Source organism: Aquarana catesbeiana, linkage group LG09 (assembly GCF_042186555.1).
Source record: "Aquarana catesbeiana isolate 2022-GZ linkage group LG09, ASM4218655v1, whole genome shotgun sequence".
Classification (NCBI taxonomy): domain Eukaryota; kingdom Metazoa; phylum Chordata; class Amphibia; order Anura; family Ranidae; genus Aquarana; species Aquarana catesbeiana.
In genome coordinates, this window is record NC_133332.1 from 51,825,168 (window position 1) to 51,844,957 (window position 19,790).

Consider the following 19,790-nt stretch of genomic DNA (forward strand, 5'->3'; position numbering starts at 1 on the left):
ACATCAATCGTATGCAAGCTCTTGAGGGGGGATGATAAGGGACTATATACAAGATTTAGTAATGACAATGGTATTATTAGCAGTTATCAGCATAGATTCATGAAGAATCGTTCTTGCCAAACCAATCTATTAACCTTCTATGAGGCTGCCAACTATATATATACAGTATCTCACAAAAGTGAGCACACCCCTCACATTTTTGTAAATATTTTATTCTATCTTTTCATGTGACAACACTGAAGAATTGACAATTTGCTACATTATAAAGTAGTGAGTGTTCACAATAACTCACAGCCATTAATGTCTAAACCGCTGGCAACAAAAGTGTGTACACCCCTAAGTGAAAATGTCCAAATTGGGCCCAAAGTGTCAATATTTTGTGTGGCCACCATTATTTTCCAGCACTGCCTTAACCCTCTTGAGCGTGGAGTTCACCAGAGCTTCACAGGTTGCCACCGGAGTCCTCTTCCACTCCTCCATGATGACCTCACAGAGCTGTTGGATGTTAGAGACCTTGCGCTCCTCCACCTTCCATTTGATATATCATCGTATTGTGCTCCTTAAAAACAACCACACCATCTTTTTCCAGAGCAGCCTGTATTTCTCCTGAGGTTACCTGTGGGTTTTTCTTTGTATCCCGAACACTCCCTGTGGCAGTTGTGGCTGAAATCTTTCTTGATCTACCTGACCTTGGCTTGGTATCAAGAGATCCCCAAATTTTCCACTTCTTATTAAACAGTATTGACTGGCATATTCAAGGCTTTGGATATCTTTTTATATCTTTTTCCATCTTTTTAAAGTATCATTACCTTGTTACGCAGGTCTTTTGACTGTTCTTTTCTGCTCCCCATGGCTTAGTATCTAGCCTGCTTAGTGCATCCATGTGAGAGCTAACAAACTCATTGACTATTTATACACAGACACTAAATGTGATTTTAATAGCCACAAATGTGTGAAATTAACCTTTAATAGCCATTTTAACCTGTGTGTGCCACCTTCTGTGTCTGTAACAAACATTTCAGGGTATGTAAACTTTTCATCTGGGCTATTTGGTTGATTTCTGTTATCATTATGATTTTAAAAGGAGCCAAAAAACTATGTGATAATAAATGGCTTTATGTGATCAATATTCTTGAATAAAAGACAGTTTTTTGGCATGATAAGTCATATTTTCAATATAAATTTCACAATTTCTGCCAGGGTATGCAAACTATATATATATATATATATATATATATATATATATATATAAGCAAATTCGGGTTGCGAGTGGTAAAAGTGGAGCAATCTTCAACCCCGGTGACTAGAGACCACCTTTCCCAGAAAGAATACACTAAGGTAATGGGATGGGTTACTGATATATCAGTTCCCCTTACACTATTGTATTCACTCCCCCCTTACATCAGTGACCCCCCCCCCCCCCTTCAGACTGGCCTGGCAGAACTGTCACTGACCTCCTCTCAGGTGCAACGTGCGGGGATCAGTCAGTCGGCTCCAGCTTGGTGGCTCTGGTTTTATTCTATAGTCTCCTCACCACAGTCCACACACGTCTGACTTCTCCCATGACCCCCATCCCGGCGGCACTCCCACTCTTGACTCCTCTCCAGACTCCCTCAGAGACTGCAGACATGATACAGGAGATGGTCAGAGACTGCAGACATGATACAGGAGATGGTCAGAGACTGCAGACATGATACAGGAGATGGTCAGAGACTGCAGACATGATACAGGAGATGGTCAGAGACTGCAGACATGATACAAGAGATGGTCAGAGACTACAGACACTGTACAGGAGATGGTCAGAGATGGCAGACATACTACAGGCGATGGTCAGAGACTGCAGATATAATACAGGAGATGGTCAGAGGCTGCGGACATAATACAGGAGATGGTCAGAGGCTGCGGACATGATACAGGAGATGGTCAGAGACTACAGACATGATGCAGAAGATGGTCAGAAGCTGTGGACATGATACAGGAGATGGTTAAAGACTGCAGACATACTACAGGAGATGGTCACAGTTTGCTGACATGATACAAGAGATGGTCATAGATTGCAGACATGGTACAAGAGATCAATGCAGCCTTACCAGTGCCCATCAAATGCAGTTTCACTGTGCCCATCTGCAGCCTCACTGTGCCCATCTGCAGCCGCACCTGAACGATCACAACATACAGGGATATACAATGTAATAATGACATAAAATCACACACACAGGTTGGACTTGAGTCTTTTTTTTTATGTAATATGAGCCTCATTCTATTCTTTGTGTATATGTCTCTATATTCTTTGTATATGTCTTACTGTATTCTCTGTGTAAATGTCCCATTATTTTCTCATTGTATACTGTATGTCTCTCTATATGCCTCATTATATTCTTTGTGTATATGTATCTCTATATTCTCTGTGTACACTTCTCATTATATTATCTCTGTATATGTCTCATATATTTTGTTTACACATAACATTATATTCTCTGTGTATTTGTCACATTATATGGTCTGTATATGTCTCATTGTATTCTCACTGTATATGTCTGATTATCTTCATCTACCCATCAGACACTGTCACCTGATCCCATTCTCTGTACCTGTCTCTTATCATATTCTGTGTACACGTCTCATTCTATTATCTCTGTATATGTCTCATATATTCTATGTACACATACTGTAACATTAAATTCTCTGTGTATTTGTCACATTATATTGTCTGTATATGTCTGATCATATTTTCTGTGTATATGTCTCTTTATGGTACAGTACTCCATGTTCCTGGATAAGCTTGAAGGGTTTGGGTGCTGCAGCAACAACCAGCTGGGAACTGGTTCAGAAAGTCACAATGGAGATATTTGCCAGCACACCATGGATCAACAAGGTAGCGTCCAAACGGATTTTATTGCATGATCACAACACAAAGCAGTGCAATGTTTTGGAGCCACGCAGGGCCCCTTCATCAAGCATGTGGTGACGAAGGGGCCCTGCATGGCACCGAAACGTTGCACTGCTTTGTGTTGTGATCATGCAATAAAATCCGTTTGGACACTACCTTGTTGATCCATGGTGTACTGGCAAATATCTCCATTATGTCTCTTTATATTCTCACTGTATATGTCTCATTATATTATTTGTGTAGACGTCTCTCTATATTCTTTGCAGATGTCTATCTATATTCTTTGGATATTCTTTGTATATGTCTAATTGTTTTCTCACTGTCTCTCTATATGCCTCATTATATTCTTTAAGGTAAATAGAGATATGTGGCGCTAACTCAAAGTGCATAAATGTGATGAAATAAATATAATCCAATTCTTCAAGTTAAGTGCATATGCGTAAAGAGCAAAATCACATAAATAAAGTGACTAAACATCCTTAAATTCATAAGAAGTGACATCGGATAAATAGCAGTGAAAATTCATGAAATATGACATCAAATAAATAAATAAACAAATCAAAATAAAGGTGAATAAATCCAAAAATAGTCTAAATGTGCATCAAGATAAAAAAAAATCCACAAATTTAGAAACAATTGCATGAGATAAAAAAGTCGCATGCAATAACAAAAATCACATAAGGTGCAAAAAAGTGCAGAAATGCTATAAAAATAGCCACAAGTCGATCCAATTAATGTAATACAGTTCCAACGTGAACAAAGTAAGTCTTCATAAAACAGTTTGTGCAAAAAAATAGACGAAAAAAGTGCAAGTGCAAACGATGATAGGTGACAGATTCCTCTTAATAACCGTACTCTGTGGTGCGCCACACGTTTCCCCCAGCCTCTCACTTCTAGCAAAGACCCCTAGGGTCAAGTCGAGCCTACAATCAGGAAGTGGATGAAACACCATCAATCGATCAGTCTCCTCCGATTGTCACAGGTCTGGCAAATCTCCAAATGGAAGACCTCAAGTTCGGCAAGTTGGGTGGAGGCATGCAATAGAAAGGAGTATCCCCATTGTGCAGTATTCAAAACAGGTTTATTCAAAACAACATAGTAATTTACATATACAGCATAAAATGAACAGCACAGATCCCAGTACTTCCTGTCTCGGCCAGAGGTGATGACACCTGACTCTTCCCTGACGCGTATTGTCACCGCCCACGTGACTTTATCAAAGGGTATTCTTTGTGTATATTTCTCTCTATATTCTTTGTATAAGTCTCACTGTATTCTCTGTGTATATGCATCATTATATTCTCACTGTACATGCCTTCTCTATATTCTCACTGTCTATGACTCTCTTTATGTCTCAATATATTCTCTCTGTATATATATCTCATTATATTTTCTGTGCACACGTATGATTATATTCTCTGTATATTACTCATTATATTCTTTGTGTACCTGTCTTATTTTTTCTCCATACTTATTGGACACTCTCACCTTATGCCGTTCTCTGTACCTGTCTCTCTGTCTCTGTACATCTCATTCTCCTTCTCCCTCTACTGACACTCTCGCCTGATCTTACCCTGTCTGTGTACCTCTTCTCTTCCAATCAGACACTCTCTCCTGATCCCATTCTCTCTGCTTGTCTCTCTTTACATCTAATTTTTCACTGTACATGTCTCATTCTCTTCTCATCAGATACTCTCAATCCTATGTCATTCTCTGTACTTGTCTCTCTCTGTACTTCTCATTCTCCTCTCTAGTCTTCGCACACGGTCATCTGATCTCATCCTCTGTACAGGTCTCATTATACTCTATGTGCCCCTCTCGTTCTCTACCTATCTTACCATGCACTCTTATTCAATCTTCTCCTCTCTTTGTGCCCCTCTCATTTTCTACCTATCTTACCATGCACTCTTAGGGTCGGTTCACACTAGGACGACTTGGGATCCGACGTGTAAGCCCTCAAGTCGCCCCAAGTCGCTTTACTGTGAGCTTTACATTACAGTGAATGAGAGCGTCTTAATTGACACTACTGAAGTCGCTCCGACTTCAGAGCGTACTACCTGTACTACTTGGATCCGACTTGTAGGCGACCTGTACCCATAGAATTCAATGGAAGTCGCCTCCAAGTCGGATCTCCATCTACATTGAAGCGACTTTACAGGGAAAAAATTTAGTTTGCCCAGGCAAACCCCTCCCTCCCAGAGAGCTAATTATCCTGTGATTGGCCACAGCCAAAGTCGCCTGTCCTGGAGGCGACTTGAAGTCGCGTTGTAATTTGCTTAAAGTCGCGCTAAAGTCGCGTTGAAGCCGCGTTAAAGTCGCCTTGCAAAGTCGCGCTGAAATCGTATTGCCCCTGTGTGAATCGAGCCTTATTCAATCTTCTCCTCTCTTTGTACCCATCTCATTCTTTCCATCTCCTCTTCTCACCCTGTTTCTCTCCTCTTCTTACCCTTGTCCTTCTCTCTACCCTCTTTCTCTCCATAGCTATCTCATTCTCTACTTCTTGGGCACTCTCACCTGATCCCATTCATTCATTCAGTCACCCTATGTACATGTCTATGTATCTGACACTCTCACTAGATCGGATTCTCTGTATTTGTCTCTCTATACATCCCATTACATTCTTTGTGTACATGTCTCCTTCTCTCCCTCTACTCAGGAGTTCCTCCAGAGGTTGCTGGGGGTTCCTTGAGCAATGAGCACCCTCTGCTTCTCATACAAGTTCCCACTGAAGCCATTGATCTTTTTAGATATCAGTAAGGGGGTAATTCTTTCTAATGACCACCAATGTAAGGAAATAAAAGAAGAAATGGCCGCACTCTGTACTCGATCAAAATGATTTTATTCAGAACATCCCAAAGTGTTGACAGAAAGCTGGTAGATGCATTTCACACACTCCAAGTGCGCTTAATCATTAATGATTAAGCGCACTTGGAGTGTGCGAAATGCATCTACCGGCTTTCTGTCAACACTTTGGGATGTTCTGAATAAAAGAATTTTGATTGAGTACAGAGTGCGGCCATTTCTTCTTTTATTGACTACATGCGGAGGCGAGCCAAGGTGGGCACCTGTTCAGATCATGAAGCTTTTCAAACCTCACCTGGAGCAGCGAGTCTTCTTGTTTGGATATCCATCAATGTAAGGAGCATTCTTCCCACTGACCAGCACACTAATGTATCATGAGTTGTAGATATAGTAATTTTTAGCAGGGGTTCCCTGAGACCGAAAAGTTATTTCATGGATTCCTCTGTGTTGAAAAGGTTGAGAAAGACTGACCTACTCTTCTCACACTCCTACCCTCTCTTCTTCTCTGTACCTGTCCCATTCTCTACTTCTCTGGCACCCTCATCTGATCCCATTCTCTCTACCCGTCTTTCTGTATATCTCATTATTTATTTTATTTGATTTATTACAGGTACTTATATAGCATGGTGCTGTCAATTTACGCAGCGCTTCACATATATATTGTACATTCACATCGGTATTCTCTCTGTACCTGTCTCATTCTCTTCCTCTACTCATCAGACACTCTCACCCCATGTCCTTCTCTTTACCTATATCATTATATTTGGGTTGATTTACTAAAGGCAAATAGATTGTGCACTTTGAAAATTGCAGTTGCTCCAGGGCTTAGTAAATGAGCAGAAGTTCATCATCCAATCATGCTGTGTTTTTTTTTTCCTTCCACGTGATTGGGTATTCTTTGCCAAGTGAAGCCTTACCTCATTTACAAAGCTCTGGAGCAACTGCACTTGGAGAAGGCAACTGCACTTTGCAAGTGCACATTCTATTTACCATTAGTAAATCAACCCCATTGCCTGTATACCAGTCTCGCTATATTCTCTGTATATGTCTCATTATATTCCCTCTATTTATCTCTCTGTCTCTATATTTCCTGTGTACATGTCTCATTATATCCTCTGTATATATGTATTATTATATTCTCTGTATTAGAGGTGTAACCAGAACCTTCGGGGTCCCGGTGCAAGAAATCATGAAGGCCCACCCTGACCACAGGGGGGCCCTTTCTATTGGTCCTGGGGCCCTTTCCTCTGGTCCCGGGGCCTTTCCCTCCAAGCCTTGGGCCCTTCCCTCTGAGCCCGGGGCCCTTCCCACTGATCCCAGGGCACATGACTTTGGGGTCGCAGCAGTGAGAGCCAAGCCCTCTGGTCCTAGGGCCTTTCCCTCCAAGCTTGGGGCCATTCCCACTAAGCCCAGGGCCCTTCCCACTAAGCCCAGGGCCCTTCCCACTGATCCCAGAGCCCACGACTTTGGGGGTCACAGCAGTGAGAACTGAGCCCATGTTCTGCAGCCGCCCCCTTCCTGCCATCTTGGCCCCACCCTCACCCACCAGTGGCGGAACGCCAGGGACCTTTGCAAAACTGGTAGTTCCGCCACTTCTCTGTATATTCAGTATGTCTTATTATAGTTTGTGTATATTTGTATTACGATATTCCTGTATCTATTTATTATTATATTCCCTGTGTACATTTCTAATTTGGGGGGTTTACAAAAAATGGTGCACAGAGAATCTAATGCTGCTGTGCATGGCAGCCAATCAGCTTCTAACTTGAGCTTGTTCAATTAAGCTTTGACAATAAAACCTGGAAGCTGATAAATAAATCAATAAAAAATGCACAGCTGCACCTGATTCTGTGTGCACCAGTTTTAGTAAATCTCTCCCATTGCATTCTCTGTAGATACAGCATGTCTCACTATATTCTGTGTTCACGTCTCATTTGGGGGATTTACTAAAACTGGTACACAAAGAATCTGGTGCTGCTGTGCATGGCAGCCAATCAGCTTCTAATGGCTCATACACACTATAAGAAAATCGGGCAAGAATTTTCATCCAATGAACTTTTGTACGATTTTCGTGTAGTGTGTACACAACTTTCTGCAGCCGATTCCGACCCTTTGAACAAAAATTACCGAAGGGACAAGCTCCAAAATTTTTCTCATATGGGAACAGAATGAACGATTTTTGCTTAATGTGTACCGTTTTTGTACGAGAAAAATCAGAAACGTAAGAATGCGCATGATCAGAAACAATAAACAACAACAAAAAAAAGCCTTTGTCGTACGAATTTTCTTTCATCGGTTCTGATTTACTGTGAAACAACAAGGAAAATCAGACGCCCAATTTTCTTATAGTGTGTACCCCACATAACTTGAGCTTGTTCCATTAAGCTTTGACAATAAAACCTAAAAGCTGATTGGCTACCATGCACAGCTGCACCTGAATCTGTGTGCACCAATGTTAGTAAATCTCTCCCATTGCATTCTCTGTATATACAGCATGTCTCATTATATTCTGTGTACATGTATCATTTTATTCTCTGTATATACTGTATCTCTGGAAGTTCAACATGGCACCTCATGGCAAAGAACTCTGTGAGGATCTGAAAAAAAGAATTGTTGCTCTACATAAGGATGGCCTAGGCTATAAGAAGATTGCCAAGACCCTGAAACTGAGCTGCAGCACAGTGGCCAAGACCATACAACAGTTTAACAGGACAGGTTCCAATCAGAATAGGCCTTGCCATGGTCAACCGAAGAAGTTACATGCACGTGCTCAGTATCATATCCAGAGGTTGTCTTTGGGAAATAGATGCATGAGTGCTGCCAGCATTGCTGCAGAGGTTGAAGGGGTGAGGGGTCAGCCTGTCGATGCTCAGACCATACGCCGCACACTGCATCAAAGATCTGCATGGCTGTCATCCCAGAAGAAAGCCTCTTCTAAGGATGATGCACAAGAAAGCCCGCAAACAGTTTGCTGAGGACAAGCAGACTAAGGACATGGATTACTGGAACCATGTCCTGTGGTCTGATGAGACCAAGATAAACTTATTTGGTTCAGATGGTGTCAAGCGTCTGTGGCGGCAACCAGGTGTGGAGTACAAAGACAAGTGTATCTTGCCTACAGACAAGCATGGTGGTGGGAGTTTCATGGTTTGGGGCTGCATGAGTGCTGCCGCCACTGGGGAGCTACAGTTCATTGTGGGAACCATGAATGCCAACATGTACTGTGACATACTAAAGCAGAGCATGATCCCCTCCCTTCGGAGACTGGGCTGCAGGGCAGTATTCCAACATGATATCGACCCCAAACACACCTCCAAGACGACCACTGCCTTGCTAAAGAAGCTGAGGGTAAAGGTGATGGACTGGCCAAGCATGTCTCCAGACCTAAACCCTATTGAGCATCTGTGGGACATCCTCAAACAGAAGGTGGAGGAGCACAAGGTCTCTAACATCTACCAGCTCCGTGATGTTGTCATGGAGGAGTGGAAGAGGACTCCAGTGGTAACCTGTGAAGCTCTGGTGAACTCCATGCCCAAGAGGGTTAAGGCAGTGCTGGAAAATAATGGTGGCCACACAAAATATTGACACTTTGGGCCCAATTTGCACATTTTCACTTAGGGGTGCTTTGTTGCCAGCAGTTTAGACATTAATGGCTGTGTGTTGAGTTATTTTGAGGGGACAGCAAATTTACACTGTTATACAAGCTGTACACTCACTACTTTACATTGTAGACAAGTGTCATTTCTTCAGTGTTGACACATGATAAGATATAATAAAATATTTACAAAAATGTCAGGGGTGTACTCACTTTTGTGAGATATAGTATATATATATATATATATATACAGTGGGGACGGAAAGTATTCAGACCCCCACTCTTTGTTATATTGCAGCCATTTGCTAAAATCATTTAAGTTAATTTTTTTCCTCATTAATGTACACACAGCACCCCATATTGACAGAAAAACACAGAATTGTTGACATTTTTGCAGATTTATTAAAAAGAAAAACTGAAATATCACATGGTCCTAAGTATTCAGACCCTTTGCTCAGTATTTAGTAGAAGCACCCTTTTCATCTAATACAGCCATGAGTCTTTTTGGGAAAGATGCAACAAGTTTTTCACACCTGGATTTGGAGATCCTCTGTCATTCCTCCTTGCAGATCCTCTCCAGTTCTGTCAGGTTGGATGGTAAACGTTGGTGGACAGCCATTTTTAGGTCTCTCCAGAGATGCTCAATTGGGTCTAAGTCAGGGCTCTGGCTGGGCCATTCAAAAACAGTCACGGCGTTGTTGTGAAGCCACTCCTTCGGTATTTTAGCTGTGTGCTTAGGATCATTGTCTTGTTGGAAGGTAAATCTTCGGCCCAGTCTGAGATCCAGAGCACTCTGGAGAAGGTTTTCGTCCAGGATATCCCTGTACTTGGCCGCATTCATCTTTCCCTCGATTGCAACCAGCTGTCCTGTCCCTCCAGCTGAAAAACACCCCCACAGCATCATGCTGCCACCACCATGCTTCACTGTTGGGACTGTATTGAACAGGTGATGAGCAGTGCCTGGTTTTCTCCACACATACCGCTTAGAATTAAGGCCAAAAAGTTCTATCTTGGTCTCATCAGACCAGAGAATCTTATTTCTCACCATCTTGGAGTCCTTCAGGTGTTTTTTTTAGCAAACTCCATTCGGGCTTTCATGTGTCTTGCACTGAGGAGAGGCTTCCGTCGGGCCACTCTGCCATAAAGCCCCGACTGCTGGAGGGCTGCAGTGATGGTTGACTTTCTACAACTTTCTCCCATTTCCCGACTGCATCTCTGGAGCACAGCCACAGTGATCTGTGGGTTCTTCTTTACCTTTCTCACCAAGGCTCTATTCCCCCGATAGCTCAGTTTGGCCGGACGGCCAGCTCTAGGAAGGGTTCTGGTCATTCCAAACGTCTTCCATTTAAGGATTATGGAGGCCACTGTGCTCTTAGGAACCTTAAGTGCAGCAGAAATTTTTTGTAACCTTGGCCAGACCTGTGCCTTGCCACAATTCTGTCTCTGAGCTCTTCAGGCAGTTCATTTGACCTCATGATTCTCATTTGCTCTGACATGCACTGTGAGCTGTAAGGTCTTATATAGACAGGTGTGTGGCTTTCCTAATCAAGTCCAATCAGTATAATCAAACACAGCTGGACTCAAATGAAGGTGTAGAACCATCTCAAGGATGATCAGAAGAAATGGACAGCACCCGAGTGTCACAGCAAAGGGTCTGAATACTTAGGACCATGTGATAATTTAGTTTTTCTTTTTTAATAAATCTGCAAAAATGTCAACAATTCTGTGTTTTTTTCTGTCAGTATGGGGTGCTGTGTGTACATTAATGAGGAAAAAAAAATGAACTTAAATGATTTTAGCAAATGACTGCAATATAACAAAGAGTAAAAAATTTAGGGGGTTCTGAATACTTTCCGTCCCAACTGTATATTATAATATTCTCTGTATGTATATCTCATTATATTCTGTGTACATGTATCATTTTATTCTCTGTATATAATGTATCACTTTATATTTACTCTGTATAAGAACTCTCTGCCTGTATATGTCTCATTTTACTCTCTGTATATACTGTATCTCTCTGTATGATCTTTCTATACTCTCTGTATAAGTATTGTTATATTCTCTGTACATTTCTATATGTCTCCTATGTATATGTCTCATTATATTCTCTCTATATACAGTATATGTCTGCCCCCCTCCATTCAGCAGACTCTCTCCCACTAGAGGTCCCTTATGTCCCCCCAGTATATATCTCTCCTATCACCCCCTGTATGTATTATTATAGGGGGGCTGTGCTGAGTGTTGCTCTCCCCCATCTGTTTGTTATATGTTCCTCTTCTCCTGCCCCCCCCCCTCGTTCCTCTCCCACCTGCCTCATTCCTTCACATGTCTGTCTCATTCTCTATACCTGAGTATTGCCCAGACAGCCCTCCCCTCCTCCCCCCAGTATTGCCCCCTCACTCCTCTCCTGTCTCCCTCCTCCCCCCACTCTGCTCCCCATTACACCCCCCTCCTTCCTGTCTCTACACCCCCCCTCCTTCTTTTGTCGCCCACCTCCCCCTCTTACAGTACCCTAACCCTCTCCACCAATCCGCTTCTCCCTCAGTCTCCCAGACCTGTCTCCCGCGCGGCATGCTGGGACACGTAGTCCCCGGACTCCCTCCTCCCTACTGAGCCCGCCGCGCCGACGACTACAACTCCCGGCGTCCCCCGCGGCCGGCTTCTCTCAGCCCGGCCTGTGATTGGCTGCTGTGTGCAGAATGAATGAAATTGTACAGTATTGTGATATTAGAGGGGCTGCAGTGTTCCTGCTTAATACCCAGCAGCACCATGAACACAGCCCTGCACAACCCCCTCAAATCGTGAGTACATGTGTGTGCCTGGACCCCCTTCCCTGCCTGCAGGAGAGTGCATGTGTGTGTGTGCAGGACTTTTATGTCTGTGTGCAGAGCTGCCAAGACGTCTAACCTGTCTCTGGTCATGCATTATCATATATATATATATATATATATATATATATATATATATATATATATATATATATATATATAAAATGTATTATTTATATATGTATTGCACACACATGAATGCATTTACAGATCATGCTGCAAACATATAGTGCAATGGGTATTTGATTGTATGTTTGCTTGCATATAGTGCAAAGGGTAGTATGAGTGCATGCATGCTGACATATAGTGCAATAGGTAGTATGAGTGTATGCTTGCTTGCATATAGTGCAGTGGGTAGTAGGAGTGCATGCATGCTGACATATAGTGCAATGGGTAGTATGAGTGCATGCATGCTGACATATAGTGCAATAGGTAGTATGAGTGTATGTTTGCTTGCATATAGTTCAAAGGGTAGTATGAGTGTATGCATGCTGACATATAGTGCAATGGGTAGTATAAGTGTATGCTTGCTTGCATATAATGCAATGGGCAGTAGGAGTGCATGCATGCTGACATATAATGCAAAGGGTAGTATGAGTGTATGCATGCTGACATATAGTGCAATGGGTAGTATGAGTGCATGCATGCTGACATATAGTGCAATGGGCAGTAGGAGTGTATGCTTGTTTGCATATAGTGCAGTAGGTAGTATGAGTGCATGCATGCTGACATATAGTGCAATGGGTAGTATCAGTGTATGCTTGCTTGCATATAATGCAATGGGTAGTATGAGTGCATGCATGCTGACATATAGTGCAATGGGCAGTAGGAGTGTATACTTGCCTGCATATAGTGCAATGGACAGTAGGAGCATAGGACTAGTTGCCGCCAGTCTCTGATTTTTCAGGGACAATCCCAAGTTCAGCTGAAATGTTTGTTCAGGGAAGGCTCCCTATAGTAACTGATTACCTGTATGTTCAATTTATCCATCTATTAATGTTCTTTAAGTGTTGGAATGTTTTATTTATTTATTTTTTTTTAATGAGCAGCCAGTGAATGGTAACCTAGGCACCCTTATTCTAGTTTGGCTAAAATAGGGCTATAGAAAGATTTTGGGTCCGGTGAGATGCCATGGCACAGGACAAGCCCAGATACCGCAAAGAGTTTCAGAGATGATCTAAGTGCCAGATCTAACAGCAACGTGCCATGTCATGTGTCCTGTGTACTATCCAACACATATGCAGCACTGACACACCTGACTGCCATTAGTCAGCAGTTCTCAGTGTCGGCACTTCTTATGCATGGTGCACATGGAAGAAGGATCTGGGATTTGGAAGGGAAAGCCAGCTTGTGTGTGTGGATCTGTCACTGCACCCCCTCTGTATACTAAAACCACCTGATTGTACTGAACTGTGCAGCAATATGGTGCACATAGAGCAGCCTTTCTCAATCCAGGGTTCTGTGGAGGTCTTCGGTTCTTCCAAAAGGTTGCTAGGGGTTTCAGTTGAGGTCTTGGGTTCTTCCAAAGGTAGCTAGGGGTTTCCTGAGCATTGAGTAATTTCAACCTTTTAGATATGGAACTGGTGACACCAAGCAATTTTTTTAACTCTGTATGGTAGCATTCTTTCCATGAAGTATCATGCTAGATAGAGTCATTGTTGGTGGGGGTTCCCTGTGACCCGTAAGGTATTTCAAGGGTTCCTCCGTGTTAAAAGTCTTTAAAAGGATTGCTATAAACATCTGATTGTACTGGAACTCTGCAGCAATATGATGCATATAGAGCAACCTTTCTCAACCAGGGTTCCATGGAACTCTGGGATCACTCCAGACATTGCCATCAGTTCATCGAGCAATTTCTGCTTCTTAGATATGGAACCGGTCGCACCAATAATATTTTAGCTATCTGTAAAGTAGCATTTTATTACACTAAGCACCAATGTAAGAGGCATCGTGACCACCGTGCTAATGTATTCTGAGCTGTAGATACAGTGATTATTATCAGGGGTTCCCTGTAGATATGGTGATCATTGGCAAGGGAACCCTAAGAACTGAAAGATATTTTAAGGATTTCTCCACATTAAAAAGGTAAAAAAAAAGGCTGTACCAAAACTCTGCAGCAATAGACCAGCGTTTCTCAACCAGGGTTCTATGGAGCCCTAGGGTTACTCCAAGGGTTGCTAGGAGTTCCTTGAGCAATAAGTATTTTCCACCTCTCGACATGGAACCGGTTGCACCAATATTTTTTAGCTATCTGTAAGGTAACATTCTTTTCACTAAGCCCCAGTGTAATAAGTATTCTTCTCACTGACCGCCATGCTAATTTACTGCGAGTAACTATTGGCAAGGGTTCCCTGTGACTTGAAAGGTCTTTAAGGGTTCCTCCACATTAAAAATGTTGAGAAAGTCTGCTATTACCACCTAATTGTACTGGAACTCTGCAGCAATATGTTGCAAATAGAACAACTATTCTTAACCAGGGTTCTGTGAAACCTTAAGGTTATCCCATAGGTTCCAAGCGTTCCTTAACCTGTTGACCTCCATGTGATGGTGCCTGCATAGTTCCAGGAGCAACACCACTTGGCAGAGCCAGCCGCACGACATCAAAGATCTTTCTAGCTAAGGGTGCCAACACTGTAAGGGGGTATTCGTCCTACTATCAGTGTAGGTGGCATTCCTCCCACTGATCCCCTGAAGAATAGCTTTTAGCAGGGGTTCCCTGAGACCTAAATATTATTTCAAGGGTTAAAGGGGTTGAGAAAGGCTGAAATAAGGGCTTAATGTTCATTGTGGGCATCGTGAGCACATACTGTCCTTAATTCCCTCTGCACATCTGGAGAGATGGAGCCCCATGTGACCATTCAGTAGACACCCTTTCATTGCTGCATGCCATGCTTCTCCCTTCGAGTGGCTCTAAGCTGTGCTATAATCTATCCTAAAGTGTGCCTGCAACTAGTATTATGTATGGATGAGATAACAGGCACCCACGTACCCCCTGCACAGCTCTCTAGGATGATCTGGTGCAACAGCAGTATGATTAAGTGCATGCAGAGGGTTATGCATCCCAGTGCCCCTCTGCATTTCCTTCTGACTGTTTGTTCTAGTAACCGTTTTTATTATAAAATGCAAATGTTGCTGGGCCCCTTTCAAGTAGAATAAAGTCTTTATAATATTATGCAAGTATTGGATGAATTATTAGATGAATCTTCCCCTTTTTCTGATGCCTAAACATGCTAGAAATAACAGAGATATAGGTTTATTAGTGGAGCTGTCCTACGTCGCTCTATGATAAAAGTCATTCTAAAGCAATAACAATATATATATATTTTGTAATGGGTTCTGCGCTGATAGATGCGGTAGATGTAATACCTGTATAGAGCAAACCGCGAACCGTCTGTGACCTGTCTGAGCCTGGAGACACACTTCTGTTTCCTACATAGCCTAAGAAATGTAACATAGATAATCTACCAGTCTTTAGCTCTCCTGGCAGATAGCTCAGTGCTGGAACTTGTAGTATATCCCAACCTGGTAGTCTACGTCTACGTGTTATTTGAGTCTTTACAGCTACATTTATTTCCATACCCATTAATATGCCCGACCTCGGTAGACCTAAGCTTTGAGATTGTATAATAAAATATCACTGCTCATTTCATGAACCTTACATGCAATTTTTAACATTAGCACTGATGAGTTTCTATCTAGTTTAAAATTTTTGTGTTCATAGAAATGGTAGATATAACCTGTATAGAGTATACTGCGAACCGTCTGTGACCTGTCTGAGCCTGGAGACACACTTCTGTCTCCTACATAGCCTCAGATATGTAACATAGACAATCCATGAGCCGACAGCTCTCCTGATGGCTGAATGCTGGAACTTGTAGTATATATCTCAGTCCGGTAGTCTACGTGTTGTCTGAGTCTTACATATAGCTTTTTTTTATTTCATTTTTTTATTTCCATACCCATTAAAATGCTCCACCCCGGTAGACCCAAGCTACGAGATTGTATGATAAAACATCACTGCTCCTTTAATGAACCTTGCATGCAATTAGCACTGATGAGTTTCTATTTAGTTTATAATGTTTGAGTTCATAGAAATGGTAGATTTAACCTGTATAGAGTATACTGCCAACCGTCTGTGACCTGTCTAGTAGACCCAAGTTACAAGATTGTATGATAAAATATCACTGCTCCTTTAATGAACCTTGCATGCAATTAGCACTGATGAGTTTCTATCTAGTTTATAATGTTTGAGTTCATAGAAATGGTAGATATAACCTGTATAGAGTATAACGTCAACCGTCTGTGACCTGTCTGAGCCACTTTTGTTTCCTACAGCCTCAGAAAAGTAACATAGACAATCCATGAGCCTATGGCTCCACTTTGGAACTGCTGAGTGCTGGAACTTGTAGTAGATCCTAATCGGATAGCGTACATGTTATTCGAGTTTTACATATAGCATTTTTTCTTATTTCCATACCCATTAAATTGCCCAACCCTCGTTAGACCTAAGCTACAAGATTGTATAATAAAATATCACTTCTCATTTCATGAACGATACATACTCTTTTTAACACTAGCACTGATGAGTTTCTATCTAGTTTTTAATGTTTGTGTTCAAAGAAATGGTAGATATAACCTGTATAGAGTATACCGCCAACTGTCTACGACCTGTCTGAGCCTGGAGACACTTCTGTCTCCTACATAGCCTCAAACGTAACATAGACAATCTATGAGCCTATGGGTCTCCTGTCAGATGGCTGAATGCTGGTACTTGTAGTATATATCCAAGTCTGGTAGTCTATGTGTTATCGGAGTCTTATATGTAGCTTTTATTTATTTTATTTTTTTATTTCCATACCCATTAAAATGCCCAACCCGGGTAGACCCAAGCTACGAGGTTGTATGATAAAATATCACTGCTCCTTTAATGAACCTTGCATGCAATTAGCACTGATGAGTTTCTATCTAGTTTATAATGTTTGCGACTTTGCGTTCATAGAAATGGTACCTATAACCTGTATAGAGTATACTGCCAACCCTCGTTGACCTGTCTGAGCCTGGAGACACTTCTGTCCTCTTTAGCCTCAGAAATGTAACATAGACAATCCATGAGCCTTTGGCTCCCCTTTGGAACTGCTGAGTGCTGGAACTTGTAGTAGATCCTAATCTGGTAGTCTACGTGTTATTCGAGTTTTACATATAAGCGTTTTCTTTATTTATTCCATACCGATTAAAATGCCCAACCCTCGTTAGATCTAAACTACGAGATTGTATGATAAAATATCACTTCTCATTTCATGAACCATATACCCTTTTTATTATTAGCACTAATGAGTTTCTATCTAGTTCTTAATGTTTGTGTTCAAAGAAATGGTAGATATAACCTGTACGGAGTATACCGCCAACTGTCTGTGACCTACCTGAGCCTGGAGACACTTTTTTTTCCTACATAGCCTCAGAAATGTAACATGGACAATCCATGAGCTGATGGCTCTCCTGGCAGATGGCTGAGTGCTGGAACTGGTAGTATATATCGCAGTCTGGTAGTCTACCTGTTATTACATGTCTTTTTTTTTTAATTTTTTTTTTTTTCCATAGCCATTAAAACGCCCAACCCCGGTAGACCCAAGCTACGAGGTTGTATGATAAAATATCACTGCTCCTTTAATGAACCTTGCATACAATTAGCACAGATGAGTTTTTATCTAGTTTATAATGTTTGAGTTCATAGAAATGGTAGCTATAACCTGTATAGAGTATACTGCCAACCCTCGTTGACCTGTCTGAGCCTGGAGACACTTCTGTCCTCTGTAGCCTCAGAAATGTAACATAGACAATCCGTGAGCCTATGACTCTCCTTTGGAACTGCTGAGGGCTGGAACTTGTAGTAGATCCTAATCGGGTAGTCTACGTTTTATTCGAGTTTTACATATAGGCTCTCCTCACCTAACGACCAGGTTCCGTTCCAACGACCAGGTCATTAAACAAATTGGTCGTTAGACGAGGAGCCACAAGTAATCAATATTTTAAGCATTCTTAACTACTGTACTGTACTGTATTGTGAAAAAAAGGTCTAAACACAAAACTCCAGTTCAATAACGTTGTTTTAATTTGCATAAGTACAGAACACAAACGAAAATTCTGTACTGTCCTGTACAATACAGTGATGTACAGCGCGTCGTTCGGGTGGGGAGAGCTGGTCATAAGTCCGAGCGGTCGTTAAACAGATAAGTCGTTAAACGAGGAGTATCTGTATAGAGTTTTCTTTATTTATTTCCATACCCATTAAAATGCCCAACCCTCCTTATATCTAAGCTTGAGATGAGATTGTATGATAAAATACCACTTCTCATTTCGTGAACCATATATACTATTAAAATACCCCACCCCGGTAGACCCAAGCTACGAGATTGTATGATAAAACATCACTGCTCCTTTATTGAACCTTGCATGCAATTAGCACTGATGCGTTTCTATCTAGCTTATAAATGTTGTGTGCATAGAGATGGTAGATATAACCTGTACAGAGTATACCGCCAACCGTCTATGACCTGTCTGAGCCTTGAGACACCTCTGTTTCCTGCATAGCCTAAATGTAACAAAGACAACCCATAAGCCTAAGGCTCTCCTACTGGATGGCTGAGTGCTGGAACGTGTAGTATATGCCAATCTGGTAGTCTATGTGTTATCTGAATTTTACATATCGTTTTTTTACATTTATTTCTGTGCCGACCCTTGGTAGACCTAAGCTACGAGCTTGTATGATAAAATGTCGCTGCTCATTTCATGATTCTTACATTCAGTTTTTAGTATTAGCACTGATCAGTTTCTATCAAGTTTATAATAGTAATGCACCAAAAAGTATCGGGTGAAAATAGGGTTATCGGCGTTTTGCCAATAGGAAAAAAAAGTTGCCAACAACGGCTGAAAAGATTAGCTTACCTCGTGCGTATTACGGACTTTGCCATGTCGTAATACGCAGCCTCCGCGGACATCGCTCTGTCTCCACGGTCATCACTCTGCTCCAGTGCCGCCCTCAATGGCCTGACTATTTTTGTATGATACCGCCGTGACCTCTGCCCACCAGACCCTTCCCTAATCAGTTAAAAGGACTGCCGAGGTTAGAGCTGGAGGTGGAGGTAATTTATTAGTAAATATGAAAAAAATAAAAATTAGTCACTCCCCCCCCCCCCTTTTTTTTAATTTATAGCTGGGTTTAGTTTGAAATTGATTAGTACTTTCCCCCCCCCCAACTCCCACTCTAGCTGTGAATCTTAACATACCACTACGCTACCAGCAAAGGCGGATCATGTCTGTGGTTTGGAAATATTTTAGAGTTACTTTATATACCATACTATACTATATACTGAATACTATATACTATTTTGCACAATAATTTTTAATTAAAGTTGAAATATGTTTACATGAAACAGAATAACGGCCTTCTGCCATTCTGTTGGTTGGTTTTATTTATTACTGTTTTGCACAGTAACTGTAATTAAAGAGAAAATACATTTACATGAAACAGATTAGAGGCCTTTCGCCATTCTGTTGGGTAGTTCTATTTATTACTACTGTATTGCACAATAATTAATAAAAATTAAACTACGTCTACAGAAACATAGAGGCTCTTTGCCATTCTATGTTTTGCCTGTTTTTTTTATATTTAATT

At 41.7% G+C, this 19,790-nt stretch overlaps 1 protein-coding gene across 2 annotated transcripts in view; it reads left to right on the forward strand.

Annotated features, from left to right (window-relative positions):
* Positions 1-11,897: 11,897 nt before the first annotated feature.
* Positions 11,898-19,790, forward strand: part of DPF1 (double PHD fingers 1) — a 211,065-nt gene continuing 203,172 nt past the window's right edge. Inside the window, exon 1 of one of the 2 annotated variants that reach the window (XM_073598486.1) lies at positions 11,898-12,091. In XM_073598486.1, the coding sequence (XP_073454587.1) occupies positions 11,994-12,091 (98 nt within the window). In that variant the 5' untranslated portion in view covers positions 11,898-11,993. The remainder of the gene's footprint in view (positions 12,092-19,790) is intronic. The other variant, XM_073598487.1, reaches the window with a different exon arrangement.